Genomic DNA, 17507 nt, shown 5'->3' with positions numbered 1-17507 from the left:
ATGAGGAACTTAAAGAAAAACTTCTGGAAATCTAAATACACTGCATCATATACTCTGTATCATTAATTATTGTTTATTTGTATTTTATGTAATTATTGTTAAAGAACAATAATTACAGTTGGAGCTAAATTTGCAGTGCTTCAAATTTATTTATCATTCTTTACAGATTTCATATCAATCCCATTACATTTTTCTTCTCATAAACTCGGTCTCATTCCTTTTAAGTCATCTTTCTAGATATTATAAACTTACAGTCTCAAAATATACCTCAAAGCAAAATGATCACAGTTCCCTCATGGATCTCTCATTTCTTTGCACATAAATTCTTCAATTCATTATGTGGTGTGGCCTGAGCCTAACTTGTGTGTCATGCAGCAGAAATGTGTTAATGTGTCATACATGACTTTAATTGCTTTGAAAATGAATTATAGCACAGCTTTGCAAAAGCAGCAAGGTGCTGCAAGGTGCTGGTTTTGAGAAATCAGTGCCCAGAGTGGCTCTGGTTAATATTAGCATTCGAAATCATCCGGCACCAGCTCGCCTGCTGAGCGAGTGTCTGAAGAGATGTATGTTGCACTGTGAGGATGAATATCCTAGACCTGGGAGATAAGGTTTCATTTGACAGGCTCATCTGAAAGGTGTTTAATCACCATTGCTGCCATAGTCCAGCATCACACGTCATCTTGATCACAGGACTGCCTACCTGTTAGCAATTTTTACAGCCTTGTAATCCTGTAGACATGAGGTGGGCGATCTTCCAACCTTACATACTGTACTAAACTCCCTGCATCTCCTCCTTCTCATTCTGCAGGTGTCAGTCTTGGCATTATCCTATGAATAGACAACACCCTTGTGCAGTTGAGAATTGTGCATGATGTACAGTATACAATGACGCATTAAAAGAGCAACGAATGCTATTGGTGCTAATGCTCATTTATTGCATTTTAATGCCTCTGGGTATAAATTTGTGTATTGCTGCGCATGGTACAACATCAGTTCCTGACACTGGCATACATAGATCAGCTCAGCAATCAATATAGTAGCAGAATGTAGTAACTGCTTTTTTATACCAATGGGTTACCTGTTTAACATTACCTGTTAATGTTAAAGTTTAACAAAGAGGAGACAATGAAACTCAGGAAATGTCACTTAGGTCCTTCATGAAGGTCTTCTTTTCCCAATTTGGTTTGGTACCTGTTACAAAGCACAACTGACATTTGACCTCAAACGCCATACTTATGTCTTCATTCACAAAAACATATGAAATGTTACAAACGAGAGGAGGTCATTTGGTCAGTCTTGCTAGTTTGGTTGGTGGTAGCTTAATGTCCTAAGAATTCCATTTATCACTGTCCGGAAGGATCCCATAAAGATAATATACTGGCTAAGTTAGTTCCAGGCTCCCATGATCCTTTTGTATAAAGAAAGGACCCCTGGGGCATATAGCAACTCTGAGATGACCTAGCTACTGCCTTTTGGGATTTGGAATACCGCATAATCTTTTCTGTTCCAGGCAAAAAGTCTGACTCCCTTAATTTGTCTGCGCATGAGACTGCCTTCAGTTAAAAGTTAGTTTGGTTGCTCTCCTTTTTACTGCCTCTAAAACAGCAATGTCTTTCTTGATGAGTGTACACTGTACTCCAAGTGAAGTCTAGTGCATTGTATAATTTAATCTGACACCCCATTGATTCAAATAATACATTCTTCCCATATCAACGTTTTGTTGGCCATTTTATCGTTTCTCCACAGTGCCTAGCTGAAGAAAAAAAAAGTGAACCTAAACCTTACGATCTTCCTCAAGATTTCTTCTTCCAGTTCAGTGCCACCTGTCAGAAACTTGAATTTTGTGTTTATAGTCCTGCATGTATCAACATACTTTTATCCATTCATCTGCACAGAATGAAAGACAAACTTTTATTTCATGTCTGTTTTATCCTCATTCTCTTTTCAAGGCGTTATTTTGACTTTCCACGATTCTCATTGATTCACCTCAAATCAGGTCACTCGCTCTCGCGTCTTAAACTCATTTTATATCCCTGTAGTTTCGTCCTCCAACAATAGGTGGCGATCTAATTATTTTCTGCTTCATATCGCGGAAACTTTCTCTTTAATTCTGACAAGAAGCTTTGACATTGTGGGTTGCCGAGAAGCTGTTCTGGATCAGGTATAAATGTGCTTGAGAACGTTATGTCTGAATACATTCGTTAAAGTGTATCTGATGAAAGTTTAAAATCAATTTCCTTAATGTAAGCGAATATGAGCCGTAGATGTGATGCGACTTAAGTGGTGTAAAGGATTTTTGTCACTGTATAAATGTTATTTCAGGTACACAGATAAGTTGGTCGCTATTTTCACACACATGCTTTCGCTTTCGAAAGTCCATTGTATTTACTTCCGATTATTTTAAAGATAATTAAGGTCTTGCACCGGTAGCATCGCCTGTTCTTAAATTCCTTTCTGAAATAAATGCTAGTGGAACAGCTAATATCAGTATTATTAGTTTTATACATGCGTAAATACTATTTCTATGGTGTAAATTAAAATTTATGCAACCTGTACATTGAACTATAGTAGCATTTTTGTCATAATCGTATAATGTATTACTAATATAACCTTGAATTTTAAGTGGCCTGACCTTGACTTCCAAGTGTGTTTGCGTCTATATTATTAATTTGATTGAATACAGAAATACGTCTTACATTGGGCAGTACATTGAATTGAAATTTGATTACAGCCATTGCTTGAATTTTGGGCTATCTGTGGTGTACAGGTGATGCAAATTGAAGGTGTCTCATACAGTTGTATTAGAAATGAAAACAGACTAACGCAAAACAAACTTTTAGATGATGGGAAATTTTCTCAACTTTGAAGCATGGCATTTCTCAGATAAGGTATTGCAGTGTTGTATGTTAATATTTTACAGTTTTGTTTTTTGATTGCTTTTGATTGCTTTACTGCATATAACAAAGTGAACTTGAGTACATGTTACATTTGCTGGTGGGGAAAAATGATAGTAACAGAAATTAATGATGCACAGCTGCATTTCAGTAATATACAAGTACCTTATTAACCAGTTTCTGTCTCAGCTGCTGATAATACATTACAAATGATACACTTTCTGGAAGAAGTGCATTTGTTTCACTTATTTTTAAATCCCGGAAAGGTAAGAATTAAAGTTTAAAAACATTCCAAAAGTATTTTGCTTTACAACACCAGAAGTCCAATTACTATAATATTTGGTGTATTTCAATATTTGTTTGTAGCCTTTCATAACAAATTAGAGTTACACACATTTGTCTTATGGAGCTACAGAGTTTCATCTGTAGTGAAAACAGATTTTACATTTGGGAGAGAGAAAAGGTTTCTGAAAATAAGGCTGAGAAAGCGAGGATCTTATGTTTTAGTTCAGAAGAATGTTGTTTTAGAACAGTATAAATATTAAATGAGCAATAGCAATAAGCCAATGACAGTGTTGGAATATCCTTGAACCATGTCACAGAACAACTTCCAGGTGAGTGGGATAAGACCTAACTCTTAGAGAGGTAAGGGTCTCCCAGGCAGGAGCTGTCCTGAAGTGGGTCAATACTGTATGTACAGTAAAACTCTTTGGGATGAAAAGCACGATGTCAGTTCACATTCTATAAGTTGTGAGGTGGCTTTGTGGCATTTGTGACTAATGGTTTTGTTTGTGAACACCTGCCTCTCGGTGTAAAGAGATTGTGAACCAGCCAGCCCATCCAACTAGTCCTGATATTTTTAATAAGAATCAAATGCAAATCACTGCACTCATGCGCATATGAATGAAATACCAGACCCACAACATTCTCAGCAGGAAAGATAAAGACACTTAAGGGTATCCTCCTATCCGCCTGTGCTGGGTAACATTACTGCAGCAGCTTGTTAAGAAACATATTTGTCGTGAAGGGCTGTCTCATATCTTCACCTGACCTCCCAAGAGAGGAGGTCTTTCACACCTGTACATACTGTGCACACATTTATTCATGTGTAGTTTACTCACCTGTTCATCTTGTCCATGCCATCCTAGAACTCACTGGGAGACGGGGACAGTATTGTTAGCATGACGCTGGAGCAGGGTGCTGTGTCAGCTGGCTTGGGCTGCAAAGGAACCAGTAAAGGTCAATTTAATACTGTGAAGTTGAAAGAAGAAACCTGTTGTCTGTCGAGCCTTCTTTTTTCTACTTTTCACAGTGGATTTAATCTTTACTTGTTCCTAAGCATTATTACCTTATTCATAATTATTATATTGACATTATTGTTATTTTTAATTGTTTCTTGTTGTCTTTTCATATACATGCTTCCTTAATTTATGTATTAACAGTTGTCGTGGATCCACAATCATTCCTTATTGTTGTGTTTGTTGTTGTCCTGCCCATTTCACTGTTCCGTGTTGGGTTACAGACCCCCAACCCACCTCTGGTTTTAAATAGATTTTTACCTACTCATCAGGTGGAGGGGGAGTGGAACTTTAGGTACTTAACCTGGCACTCACAGTGTCACAGTCAGTGATAGTTTAGTTCTAGTCAAAAGTGTGACTTCAGCCTTAAGCAAGCACACCTCGTCTTTGTTTTTCATAAAGCCTGTTAGCGGTGCATTCTGTGTAATACTAATAGTTTGGCTAATTCCTACGTTTCTCCTGTTTTTCTCACTTTTGTAAATATTTTTCTGCAGTGCAACACATTTGTGCACTATGACTGTGGATGCCCCTGTCTTGCAAGGGGGTAGTTTAGTCACATTTACAGGTATTATTCATACCTTAATGGGTCCCATATAAAGTGGTTCTTAAGAGATCTTTTATTTGTCCTATTACACGAGCTTCTAAATAAATCCTTAGACATTTCATATGTAAATTTGTATACACATACCTTAGTTGTGTAGTTTATTGTAAAAAAGTGTTTTAATGCATCATAAAGGAAGACTATTGAGCAAGATTAACTTAACAAGACTTCAGCAAGATTCCCTTATAAGATTAACTGTTGTGAGGTGACATATGCAGAGGCCTAGTCTGTCAAAGCCTATACTTTATGAGAACATCAACTAGGCATCCTTAATCCACAAGTGCTGCAGTGAGTGATGATGCCCTCCTTCAGGAGTTTATGTTCAGGATTTTAAAGAGGCATGTGGTACTTCAATAAAACTGACTGGAAGATAATCCTCCTAAGTGCTTCCCTTCAGATGCACCCCTAAAACAATCCAGTGTTCTACTTAATGGGTCCCATATAATTATTTAGGAAGTAAACCTCATCAAAAATGTTAACAGAAACTTCTAATTAGGTTTGGCCAAATTAACACGGGGTGCATTTTTATTCCAGCCATCAGCATAGCTAGGCCACCCAACAAGGAGATCATTGAAAGAAAGACTTGTTAACATCTGTCACACGTTAGGATGTATCCTATGGTTAGATAGTGTGAGGAGCACAGACGTACTGTAGGTTAAATAAACGGTCTTTTGCTTACACTGACAAAAACTCAAACTTAAGAGAGACAGCAGCTTTAATTAAACATATAAGATGTACAAGCAAAAGCTCAGTTTAGCCTTGTTGTGAAACAGGAATGATTCCCTTCTGAATGTTGGTAAGATCTAACAAAAAAAAAGTTTTTCTTGGTTCTCCTGCTCAAATGGGAGTGATATCATAAAAAGCTATTTACTTCAACTCTTATTGCACCAGGCGTCTGGTTGTGCTCAGTTTGTGCTTTTTTTTCCTAAACCCACCTCCATCCCCCCAAATTTGGACGACTTTATTTTTATTTTTTTCTTCTTTCTCTTTTTTTCTCACTCTCTCTATTTTTTTCTTTCTTTTTTTTCTGATTAGACAAAAACAAATTCTTACATTCACAAAAACTAATTAAAACACGAGAGGAAAAAAAAAGATTAATTCAAAAACTTCCTATTGATATTCTTAACATCCATGCCATTCAAGTATGTCTCTAATGGGCCCCAAACATTCCTATGCTCATTAAGTTACCCCTGTACTGTAAATTATATGAAATCTTTTCAAATTTAACTTGTGATACAGCCACTTTAATCCATTCTTTGTATGACGGTCCTGTACTGTCCACCCATTTTCGCAATATTATTTTTTAGCAATAATACAGAGTCAAGAAAGTATTTTTATACTGAATTGCTGCTTTAACCTTTGATAAATCACCAAGGATACATGTAATGGGAGTAAGTGGAATTGAGATATTTAGGTACCTGAGAGCTTTCCCCACTGTGGAGGTTCGAGCTTGAACATTCATTAAATTTTCAAGCTGCATGACATCCCTGAAATTTTCAACCTTAAAAAAAACATCAGAAATGTAGGCTGACAACAGTTTGACATAGACCCAGGGGCTCTTCTTGCCTTGAACACAGAACTTGGTGAAAGCCTGGGCGGTCCAGTGGAACATTTTTGAGCAGTAGTATTTATAATCTGCATGAGATGTCAAGTATTCATTTTAGAGTTAACGTGCAGCTTGCTATGCTGGTTGACAGATGGCAGTGGAAGTGTTGTGGGAGTTATCTGCAGCTGTATGAGCGGGAAAAAAAATGTCTGCTGTGTCTTTAGTTTTGTTTTTGTTTCCAAAAGGCATAAAAAAAGAAGCTCTTTCATTGTGGCTCCTAACTGCGTTACAGGCGGACTGAGCCTGCTGCGGTGCGATGGATCGCCAAGGGCCCCCAACGAGCACGTCCGCATGTCTCCGACTAGACCAGCCTCCGCGGGGCTCCTCCTGCTCCACACTCCTCTGGGGGCTCGTCCCCTTCCCAAGAGTCTTGGCAGCTGATGGCGTAGGTTCAGGCGCTCCTGCAGAAAATGCCGTGCAGCTACCACGATACATCGGCAAACCAGAGCTACCGGACACTGGCTGGGACCGAATAAAAGAGCTCTTTGACAGGAGGTGAGTATAGTGTAATAATAATAATAATAATAATAATAATAATAATAATAATAAACTTTATTTTATATAGCGCCTTTAAAGGTGGCTTCTCAAAGCGCTTTACAGGATGACAATAACAATAAATAAGAGAATACAACAATAAATAAGAAGAATACACAAGAAAAAACACAATTACAATATATAGAGGAGACCGTGGATGGTGGTACTAAGAAAAGCAGAGGGGTGAAGAATGGAACAGTTAAGTAAAGGCTTTTCTGAAGAAGAGGGTTTTGAGTCTGGATTTGAAGGAGTTTAGAGAAGGTGGCTCTCTGATATCCTTGGGCAGAGAGTTCCAGAGCTTGGGGGCATAACAGGAGAAGGCCCTGTCACCTGTACAATGTAGATGGGCTTGGGGGACAGTAAGGAGAACAGAATTAGAAGAGCAAAGGTTGCGAGGTGGGGAGTAGGGCGATAGGCTCCAGGGCTCTCGCTTGCTGTCTCGAAATTGTGCGGTGATTTTTTTAACAGTCCACAGCACTGTCTAAGGCGCTGAGTTCAGTGACCACAAAGACGTGGAGCGACTAGATTGAATGGGTAACAGTTTTATGGTGAATGCTATAAGCTGGGTACCAGTGAAGTAATAAAAATAATAAAAGCAGCAGAATATAGTATGATTCTGACAGTATTCTGTACTCGGTCATGGTGTTTGTTGCTGAGGATCAGAACCATAAACTTCTCAGGAAATGAGTAAAAATTTCCTTGGATGTAAACGCTTGCATAAGTCTCTCTTGTGCTGCACAGTTGCTTTTGACTCTATCACTGAAGAGAATTTGTAGTAAATAAAACATCTGTTTTGTAAAGTAATAGTTTCATTAAAATATAACTTGAATGTAAAATTAAATTAGATTTAATCTTAAGTCATATTGTTTGTAAATTAAATTCATCATAATTTGTTTCATTATGCAGTAGTTACTGCCTGGCCAATTATAGATTTGGTTACCAAAGCCATTACAAGTCTTTAAAACGCCACTACAAGGACCACTTGTGGAATACGTTAATTCCTGTGCAGTACCTGTGTAATGTACAGTACTGTACTTTATTACAACATACCGAAAACTGAATATCTGCATAGTTGGTATGAGCGACTGAAAATGATCTTTTCTGAATGAACCCATTCATTCTCTGATCACCATTGTTAACTCCAGAAGGTCCTTTAAAGGGAACTGCAACAATATTTTTATATTTCGGGGTTAGAAAGAATCAGCATTGATGAGTGCATTTCAAACCACAATAAAAGTCGAAAGTACACAGTTAATTTACATCGCAAAATAGACAACATTTCCAGGTATGTGCAACACCATATTCTGAGATTCAGAATGAGGCAACAAAACGTCTGGTGATGTGATATTAATTTATAAGCAGACATGTTTATAAAGGAAAGGAGAAGTATAAGGTTTTGATATTTAACTCATTTACAGGAGTACAGATCTCCCTGCTTATTTGTGTATTTTGTGATTTCTTCTATGCACTGGTTTTGGTGTTTATAACAAGTAGTGCCTGCTGTGACAGCAAAGGTTTTCACTAGACCTCTGGTTCCAGCATTAGAAATAGAACTGCTCTGGTTCCTCAGAGCTCAGCACCGATGTTGAGCACAGCAGTATCTCGGAGAGCCCCTGTCTAATGTAGTGCACCTGTTTTGCAGCGAGATGCAGGCCTACCCTGAGGAGATTCTCAATATCGTGAAGAGTGGGTTAACGGCAGCAGTGGTGGGGATGGTATATGGTGGGATCCCAGCCGCCAGACAGGCTAGAGAGCACTTCATCCAGCAGAGCCAGGCGGAGGTCTATCGCCACCAAGTGGAGGCCGTGGTAAGGTTTCTGAATGAAACTCAGGCTAAAGGATCTGGACTCATTTGAAGCAAAATGTGAAGTACAGTAACTTATACATCAGACTCCCCAGGCCATTAATATGACTTCTGCACAATTTCATAAACAGGCTCGCTTCCCTTACCAGTGTTTACTGTGTTATATGCTCTGATTTGAGCACTACTACCCTTCAGTAGTAAGGACACAATACAGTAAGTGTAACATTTAGTGTTTAAAGGAAGTGTCGTGGAATTTTATCGAAGAAGAGTCAGGAGAGGTATTCTCATTCACTCAGTAAGGTCTTTATTCATATTGCAATATGGGAAAAAGCCATCACCCGTCTGTGCAGAGAAGTGAAATCTGATTCAAAAGCAAGCAGGGAGAGCCCTTGTTTTATATCTTTTTTTAAGCTGATGCAACACTTCAAGGACAAGCAAAGCAGTAATTTTTCATTCCTTATAGGTTTTTGCTTTAAGCAAAGAAGAGCAGTTATTCAAATAGTTTCTCATACTTCCTTCTTCAAGCAGCAGAGATAAACATTATTAAAACATCCCGTGCCCTTGACGAGTTGGGTGCTGTCCCACTTTGTTCTAAGTATCCAGCTGCTTCTGCAGCACAGCTCTGTCCGTAAACAACATTTTTAGGATTAAACACTTTTTCACAGTACTTTTCCATTCCAGAAGTGGTGCACTTCCTTGGCTATGTAATTGCAGTAGCATTTGACATTTGATGAGGGACAGAATAAAAAGAGAATGAAAGAAAGAAACTTTTCATTACAGCTCTCTGCAGTACACCCCTGTCATTGCTGATTGTTTTCGTTTTTAAGGACATTTGCCTGCAAGGGTTTTTAACTGAAACCCAGAAGCTTTGTGAGGCAGGTGAAGTTGGTGACATCACCAGATAAGTGCTAAGATGTAGCTTTGTAGTATACAGGTTCTTTGTACAGACACGTTTCTGTTGTTAGATTTCATGTGCAGTTCATCTCCAGAAGATAACATTTTGCATGAAGTATTAACCGTGTCTGAAAAGATAGTTATTTAGCAGGCAACACATTGGCATGGTGGTTAGCGCTGCTGCCTCCGCTCGTGGGTCCTGGGTTCGATTCTAGCCAGGTGCACCTTCTGTCTGGATTTTGCACGTTCTCCTTTTGGACATGTGGTTTCCTCCCACAGTTTAAATGATGTGTTTAATTGTGTCTCTAAATTGTTCCCCTTGTGTGTTTGAGTCCATGTGTACGTCCCTGTGATGAACTGGCTTTCTGTCCAGAGTTCCTTGTGGTGTCTATTAGCTAAGTTAGACTCTGGCTCATTGCCACCCTGTGATTATTGAAAATAGATAAATAAGTGAAATGATTCACAAATAAGTGGGAGGCATTTACTTTTTACCAGGTGCTCCAGTTTCCTACTACTTTCCAAAAACATGCTGGTAACTTTAATTTGTGTCTCTAAATTGTCCCTGAAGTTCTGTGTGCATTCCACAAGCCTTAATTGGAATTAAGTTTTTGTTTCTAGCTGACTCCAAATCCTTTAAGATTTCTTCTTTGTGGAAGTTGTTACAGGTAATTTGTGACTATGTCATGTTTAGGGTGCAGATCCCGTCTAAAATTGTGTATTTATGGCAACCAGTATATTCTTGCTTTGTTGTTTTATTAACTCCACACGTGTTATCTGTTTAGTTTAGATACAGGTTGGAAGTTCTGGGCCTGAGCTGAGGGTGTCATTCCATTGTAGTGAAATACAGAACAATATGTGGCTGATGTGTTCTTGTCCCTGTTTCTGTGAAAGAGGTCGGCCCATAACGCGGCGATCCGCGGATTTATCAGGTTTGGCTGGCGCTGGAGCTGGAGGGTTGCGGCCTTTGTCACATTGTTCAGGTGAGTACGCTGTGAGTCATGAGGAAGAGGATAACTCCATTCCGCAGGGGCGAAAGACGTGTGGGCTGTGCAGCAGTAAGCTTTAATCTTTCCCCCTTTGTTACGTTATTTTGTTTTGAAAGTCATTGTGCAGAAGAAACTCCTAGGATTTTAGGACCTTTATCATTTTCTCTAATTTTCCTTTACCCATCACCTTTTATTCCAGGAATCACAATGCTACATTTTTACCTCCCCCAGGTCAGAACATGATGTTTGAATTGCACCATGGTCTCATGAGTTTGCTTTAATATGTCTGATGATTTGCATGACTTACAAACACACACGTGGGCACAAAGCACCTGCAGAGCACCTGCCTGCAGAAGGAGGCAAAAGACCTGGTCATTATTGTCTTAGAGAGAACTTTAACCCAGTGAGGTCACACCAAATAATGTCTGAAGATTTGTAATACACAGGAGCGCCTTTAAGGTTAAAATGAAAAAAATGTTAAAAATGAAATCCCTTTAGAAAAAAACAAGCTGCTGGTTGAGAGCCAAGCGCCTGTAACGTGTTGTCCTGTTGGGCTGTTTGAAGAGATTGGGAAATGACAGCAGTGTAAAACTCAGCAGGTCTCACAAGCACGGCTTTGTAGCACAAAGAGCTTTATGATTTTTTTTCCTATTTGCAGAGATACAGACCTCCACGCTGTCAGTTCCTTCTTTTAAGGGAATCTTTGTTACAGAAATGTCAGACATCTTGTCATCCAAATGAATGATGGCATTTATTGTTACAACATCATTAAATCAGTCCCTCTGTTTTCATTGTATTTACCACATTCCCTGGTCATTTGTAATGCAAAGGGTGATACTTGATGTTGTGTACTTACTGTACACCCTATCCTGACCAAAAGTCAGACTACATGATGCCATTTTAATGATTATAAGACTAAATGTTTTTCAATACAATATCCTTTGTAGGAATGTTGTACATTAATAAATGGGCTTCTGGCTTTCTCTTTTTAACCTTGCTGTTAGCTTTATGAGATACACTTTTCAATAAGCAGTCATAGCCACGGAGCCACATTTTTTTGTTTTCATTTCCCTGGCTTTTTCCAGGATCAATTGTCTTTAGTTTGTGAAATACAGTTCTAGTTCCTGTGCTGCTCTGTTTAATTATTATTCAACAATTTTGATATAAATATTGAACAAGAATATTTAAGGAATGTTAACTATTTGTTTTATTTAGAGATTCTTAGTGTTGCTTTGTGTACTTGAACAGTTAGACAAGGTTTTGTTCGGTTTTCCTTTTTTTTTGTGTTATCACTTAAGATTGATAAGAATTCACTGATTTCTTCAATAAAAAAAAACAACATTTTCTTAGAAATAATGTTTATAGTTTAATTAAAATAGAAGATTTGGATTGTATTTTTGTTCCTTCCTGATACGTGTATAAACCTGCAGCAGTTAAACCTGTAGAGTTAAACCTCTTCTCCTTCTTGTTATTTCAGCACGGTGAGCACTGGTTTGTCTGTTTACAGAGATAAAAACAGCCTGAGTCATTATTCTGCTGCAGGAGGTGGGTAAAAATAAAGTACAGGATGACAGTAGATAATTTTATTCTGTCGTCCTCAAATTGATTTTTTTTTTAAAAGATCATTTTTCTCTCTTTAGCCATTACAGGGGGCTTGTTTAGGCTGAACATGGGTTTGAGTGGCATGCTGGCATGCAGTGCCATTGGGGCAGTCCTTGGGTGAGTAGTCACACTGGCTAATGAGTAGGGCAGACAGTGTTTGTCTGCTGTTCCACTGGTTCCCACTGAACAGCAAATGATTTTTAGGCTCAGCTAGACACAGATTTATGTTGACGGATTTTTTTAACTGATGGACTCAATTAAGGCAGGGATCTCTCTAATTCGCACAGACTTTTCTCCACTCATTTTTGCTACAGATGCTAATAGAGATTTTCAAAATATCAGCCATCGACATGTTTAACTCATTTCGATCCAGTGTACAGTAAGTGACACTGCCATGTTCAAACCAGTACAAACGTTAACAGGAGAGTCACTTTTCTTATGGCCATTAAATAGTTTGTATATTTGGTGTGAAGTTCTGATGAATGCCATTCAACACATTGTTTCCTTCCATCTCTTGCTCACTAAATTATTAATACTGTTTTGTCTCTTGCATGTGTAAATCACTTATTCTGTGAAGTCCCTACATTTATGCCTTGGGTTAAGTAACCGCTTAGTCTTAAGCGATCATTTTGGAACTGTAATCATTGTGATGAGAATACCGATACTGTGTCTGTTAATGTAGAGGTCGAGTCCATTGTACTGTAAGAAGTTGTATGAATATGTTCCACATTTGATTTTTAGCTGCAGTGTTATCTCTGGTTTTAAATGTAGTTTATTATTGTGGACGATCCATACAGAGTTCGCATGTATTTTGGCTGAACAAAGTGGATTTTTAAGTTTTTTTGGAAGGTAAATGTCCTAACAACACTACATAAACAAAACAGCCTATTAACAGAAGTAACAAAATCCTCCCATTATACCATTTTCATCTGCTGAAACCCTGGTGGTTGTTGTTCACGTGTGCTAAGGGAGGCAGAAAGGCTCAGCAGGGGTTCTGGAAACAGCGCGCCGGCTCCTGGGATTCGTGGCCGAGGGCTCTGGGCCGGCCCGGCCCACTGCAGCTCTGTCCCTGATGGCATGCAGCTGCCCACAGCCTCTTCTCCCCCGGCCTGGAGGAGCTGTGTGCACTGTGGCAGCCAGCTGCTCGCCCCACACCTCCTGGCTCACAGCTGCACCTCTGGCCCCACAGTGCTCACTCAGCGTTCTGTGCCCCCCAGACACCAAATTAAGCCACACCACACACCCTCATCTTCCGGGCAGTCCCCAGAAACGAGCCCATCTGTGGGGCAGAAGGCTACATTCTGCTGGGGGAGCAGCTGCTGCCCTGAACAGAGCTGCACAGGAGTCTGGAGAGGTTTTTTTCCCCCCTCCCCCCCAGACTGTGTTTTGTCTTCTCCAGCCGCAGTGAGGGAGATATAGAGTTTGCTCTTGATGCAGTCCTGTGCTGTGTTTTCAACTCAGCTCTGAGTCAATCTGTAAAAACAGGAGACAGAAAACTCTTCCCTTTCCTTCACTGATGCAGCTTAGAGCTAAACAACAACAAAAGTACATTCAGATCTCCCTTTTGTTTCTGACATACACAATACTCAATAATGCGATTGATTTTTAATTCAATCTAGTGATATACTTGTTACCAAATAATGGAAACTGACCTAAACACATTTTTGTGAACAGTCATCTTAAATTTAGTCACAGGTGTTCAATAAATGGGAATATACAGTTAAAGGCTTAGGCTCTTGGCAGAATATGCTTTCTAGGCTGTGGCAGTTAAAGGAAGATATCAGTCTCAGTCCGACATCTCATTTTCTTACTGATTCAGTGGCCCTGAAAAATAACAGAATTCGGTCAGAAATGAAAATAACATTCTCTGTTGCCACCAGTTTGTCTTCCTGAATACCACTTAATAGGCCAGAAGACCTTGAAGAGAACCTGAACCCTGTAAAGATGTGTCCTTCAAGTAATTGTATCAGAGTGCTGAATGGCTGGAACCTTAAATATGTAAGCAGAAGCAACAGTTGTAAAGGCTGCACTATTAAAGTGGATCTGCAATCCCAAATTCTCTTACCAGAATTAAATCTTGGTAAAAAAAAATTAATGATATCACAAACTTTTACAAATTAAGAATTAAGCACAAAATTGTGAACTTAGTGAAAGTACTATAAGTTGCCATGTTGTCCCTAGCTACTGGTTATTCAACAGACATTTCACCACAGAAATGTTCCAATGTGAGTTAATGCAGAGTTAACAAGTAAGTAGTACTTACGGCAGTAAGTCGAAAACAATATTTCTATTAGATTAAAAGAGATGTATTCACAAGCCTGCTTGTTTACAATGTAATAGGGCTGACTCACATCACCAGTTTTGTTGCCTCATTCTGAATATGGCACTGAGCATACCTGGAAATTTCATTTGTTTTGTGATGTCAATTGGAGGTTTTACACATCACTGCGTACTTTTGACTTTCATTGTGGTTTTGAAATGCATTCAACAGTGTTCGTTCTTTTCTAACCCCGAAATATAAAAATAGCATTGCAGTTCCTCTTTAAATACAATAGGACTTTGATAAAAGAACAGGAAAGGTGTCCAGCGAATGAATTTGAAAAAAAAACCTTTCAGCCCTCGAGCACTTCCTGCTCCCTGTTGTAAGGAGTGTTTTCTTCTCCAGGGTCCCGGCAGGGGTGCTCATGATGGCCGTGCAGAGGCTGACTGGCGAAACTCACCGGGAGCGCAAGAGGAGGGAACGCAGGGAGCTCTATGAGCTCAAGCTGGCTGAGTGGTAAGGAAATGAAACCATTAAAACATTGCAAATGGAGGTTCAAATACATGCTGATGACATATCTGGTTTTATGATGCTCTCATTTTAGCTTAGCGTTGCACCACAAGATCACAAAATAAATCACTTGAATGTGTAAAAAAATATTATGGTACAGCGAGTGCAAAAAGGCAGTTTTCTTATGCATCATAAATAAAAATAATAATGCGATAGGTGTCATGGATCTCAATAATATTCGCGAAATGTGTTTAAGTTATTCATAAGTGAAATTTATAATAACATGGTAAGCAATTCAGTCATGAGTTTGTGCCCAATCTTACCTCGAGACATGAAAAAGGTTTCTTATAAGGAAGGTTTTCGTTCAGCTCCAGAGACATTTAAAATTTTTCAGAAACGCAGTTTTCCAGGTGTTGCACAACGATGCAGAACAGCATGTGAATTTGAAAGTGCCTCAGAGAATGGCCCTTCTCGCTCTCTTCTTTAAGGATTTTTGATCAAATTTATTTTATCCCCTTAAGAAAGATTTTTCCAGCTTCCACAGCTGGAATATTAGCCCTTATATTATTTTCTAAGTTGCCCATGATTAAAGCATCTGTTAAGCATATATAGTAATAACTAATAATTTTCGACTAGGGTATGGGCAAGCTGACTGCTATAGTTTATTGTAAGTTTGTTTTTTACAGGAAACAGCTCAGGTTTTACTTATATTATGTTTTGAGTGAGATAGATGAAAACTGTTTTAAAGACCCACCTGATATGGGAACAGCCAGTTCCGTGTTTTCACGTTTCGGCTGGCGGCTGTGGACCCTGTGACCGCACAAGGGGGAGAATGTGGAAGTGCCCCTGCCCTGCCCACCTTCAGTCATTTGTCACACATCACAGGCACCACAGGTCCATGTTGGAGGTTCAGCATTGGTTGAGGGGAAGCGAGACCCTAGCAGACAGCACATGCCAGTGCCCAGTAGGCCACATGGGTCACTGTGTCATTGAAAGAACCCTGGTCAACCTCCTACCCTTGTTAGCACCTAGCCAACTCTTCAGGAATCCCAGCCACAGTCGAATAGTGACATCACCGAGGCTTGAACCCATGAGTATTGAGCTCAGCCTGCTCTCTAGGAAGCACGTTTACTGGTTGAGCCACTCAGTTCAGCACAGGTTTAACAAGCATGTTGTCAAGAGTTACTTATGTTAATCTTGCTGACATACAGTGTTGATCACTGCTGATTCTAATGAGCATGTCTGTCAGGCTGTCTGAGAAAAGAGAAGTTGTCATATAATAATATGAGGACCTGCGTAATTCTTGTTTAAAGAAAAAAATCCTCAACACAGTAAAGGAATTGCGAAAATAAGAAGACTTCACTTTAAGATGTTTTTCTTGAAAGTGTCAAACCTGAAACACTCTTGTTTCTTCCTGCCTGATTTTGAAGAGCTGTCACATATAAATGCTTCAAAGCTGAATCTTTCAGACACCTGAACTAATGAAGAAAACAGGATTCACATGCAGTTCTGACAAGTCTTGTCAGTTCTGTTTCTCAGTTTTTCTCTCTCTTTCAGGAATGCCCGGCTAAATGTGACAGAGGGACTTATTGACGAAATGAGTAAAGTGGAGGATGGTTCCATAGAGACAGACCTGGACAGAATTGAAGAGCTTCTAAACCTTCCCAGAAATGAAGAAGCCTCTGCCAGCGAGTGATTTATATTTTCACTGGGTAACAGTCCAGTGTCCCCCTTTATTTGGTGGTGTTAAGCCACTTTTAAGGGTTACCTGTTCAGCTCTTTAAGAAGACTTCTTGTCTCATGTTTTCCTCACCTCTTTTTTTGTAACCAGCCTATCCTCGGAGAGTTCTCCAGATACGACTGAAAGGACATAATGTGAAGGAGCAAGCGTTTCACCTTCATTTTTCTCAGGACTTTGCAAGAACCTTGCTGGAGTTCTGTCAGTAGAGGGAAGGCCGTACAGGAAATGTGCCAACACAAGAAATCCTTTTTACTTGATCCATGGACAGTGGAGAGTGACCAACATTATCCATAATCAATAATAGTGTCACTGCCATTGTCTCACTGGAAGAGAGAAAGGGTCAAAGCTCGGTGTGTTTGATTGACAAAGGAGCTTTAAATTTTATATTCTTTGTGTAGAATGATCTTGAGAAAAGGACATGAACAAGGAGAAAATAATGGACGTTATACCTGGTTTACTATTACACAGACCAGATATACTGTACATTTTAACAAAATCACTCTGTAACATTGTGATTTTCTAGCTATTTTAGGCTTTGTAAATGCTAAATTGTCCCTTGTAAAGTACCCTCGCTTCAATGATGTACAAATACTGTAACAAGTGTGAACAATAACAAGAAATGTGTAAATGAATTATCATTAGATAATACGGATAAGTGCCATTATTTATCCTCAAGGCAGAAAAAAGACAAAACGATTGAAAACCTATGAAGAGTAAAGAATTGAAAAGTGTTTTAACATTAATGGATTGTTTTTAATTTGTTTTTTTCTGTAT

The 17507-nt window shown here is 39.1% G+C and overlaps 1 protein-coding gene across 2 annotated transcripts; it reads left to right on the top strand.

The window, feature by feature from the left end:
- The first annotated feature begins 2100 nt into the window (after positions 1-2100).
- timmdc1 (translocase of inner mitochondrial membrane domain containing 1) lies at positions 2101-17473 on the top strand. 2 transcript variants are annotated; one of them, XM_088914740.1, is made up of 8 exons: positions 2101-2164; positions 6635-6897; positions 8579-8744; positions 10526-10614; positions 12098-12165; positions 12261-12339; positions 14888-14998; positions 16550-17473. In XM_088914740.1, the coding sequence occupies exons 2-8, from the start codon at positions 6659-6661 to the stop codon at positions 16686-16688; spliced, it is 891 nt and encodes a 296-aa protein (XP_088770866.1). In that variant the 5' UTR covers positions 2101-2164; positions 6635-6658; the 3' UTR covers positions 16689-17473. The 2 variants fall into 2 exon arrangements, with proteins under 2 accessions (XP_088770866.1, XP_088770867.1); XM_088914741.1 differs by having other exon boundaries at positions 2135-2164; positions 6588-6897.
- The last annotated feature ends 34 nt before the right edge of the window (positions 17474-17507 follow it).

Source organism: Atractosteus spatula, chromosome 4 (assembly GCF_055471065.1).
Source record: "Atractosteus spatula isolate fAtrSpa1 chromosome 4, fAtrSpa1.hap1, whole genome shotgun sequence".
NCBI lineage: Eukaryota > Metazoa > Chordata > Actinopteri > Semionotiformes > Lepisosteidae > Atractosteus > Atractosteus spatula.
Note: the sequence above shows the minus strand (reverse complement) of the source record. Positions and strands in the feature narration are given on the sequence as shown.

Excerpts from the sequence above, each read along its gene's own strand:
- timmdc1 (XM_088914740.1), top strand. The coding sequence starts at position 6,659 with ATGGATCGCCAAGGGCCCCCAACGAGCACGTCCGCATGTCTCCGACTA. Across the intron at positions 6,898-8,578 it reads AAAGAGCTCTTTGACAGGAG|CGAGATGCAGGCCTACCCTG; the intron begins GTGAGTATAGTG and ends CCTGTTTTGCAG. Across the intron at positions 10,615-12,097 it reads GCCTTTGTCACATTGTTCAG|CACGGTGAGCACTGGTTTGT; the intron begins GTGAGTACGCTG and ends TTGTTATTTCAG.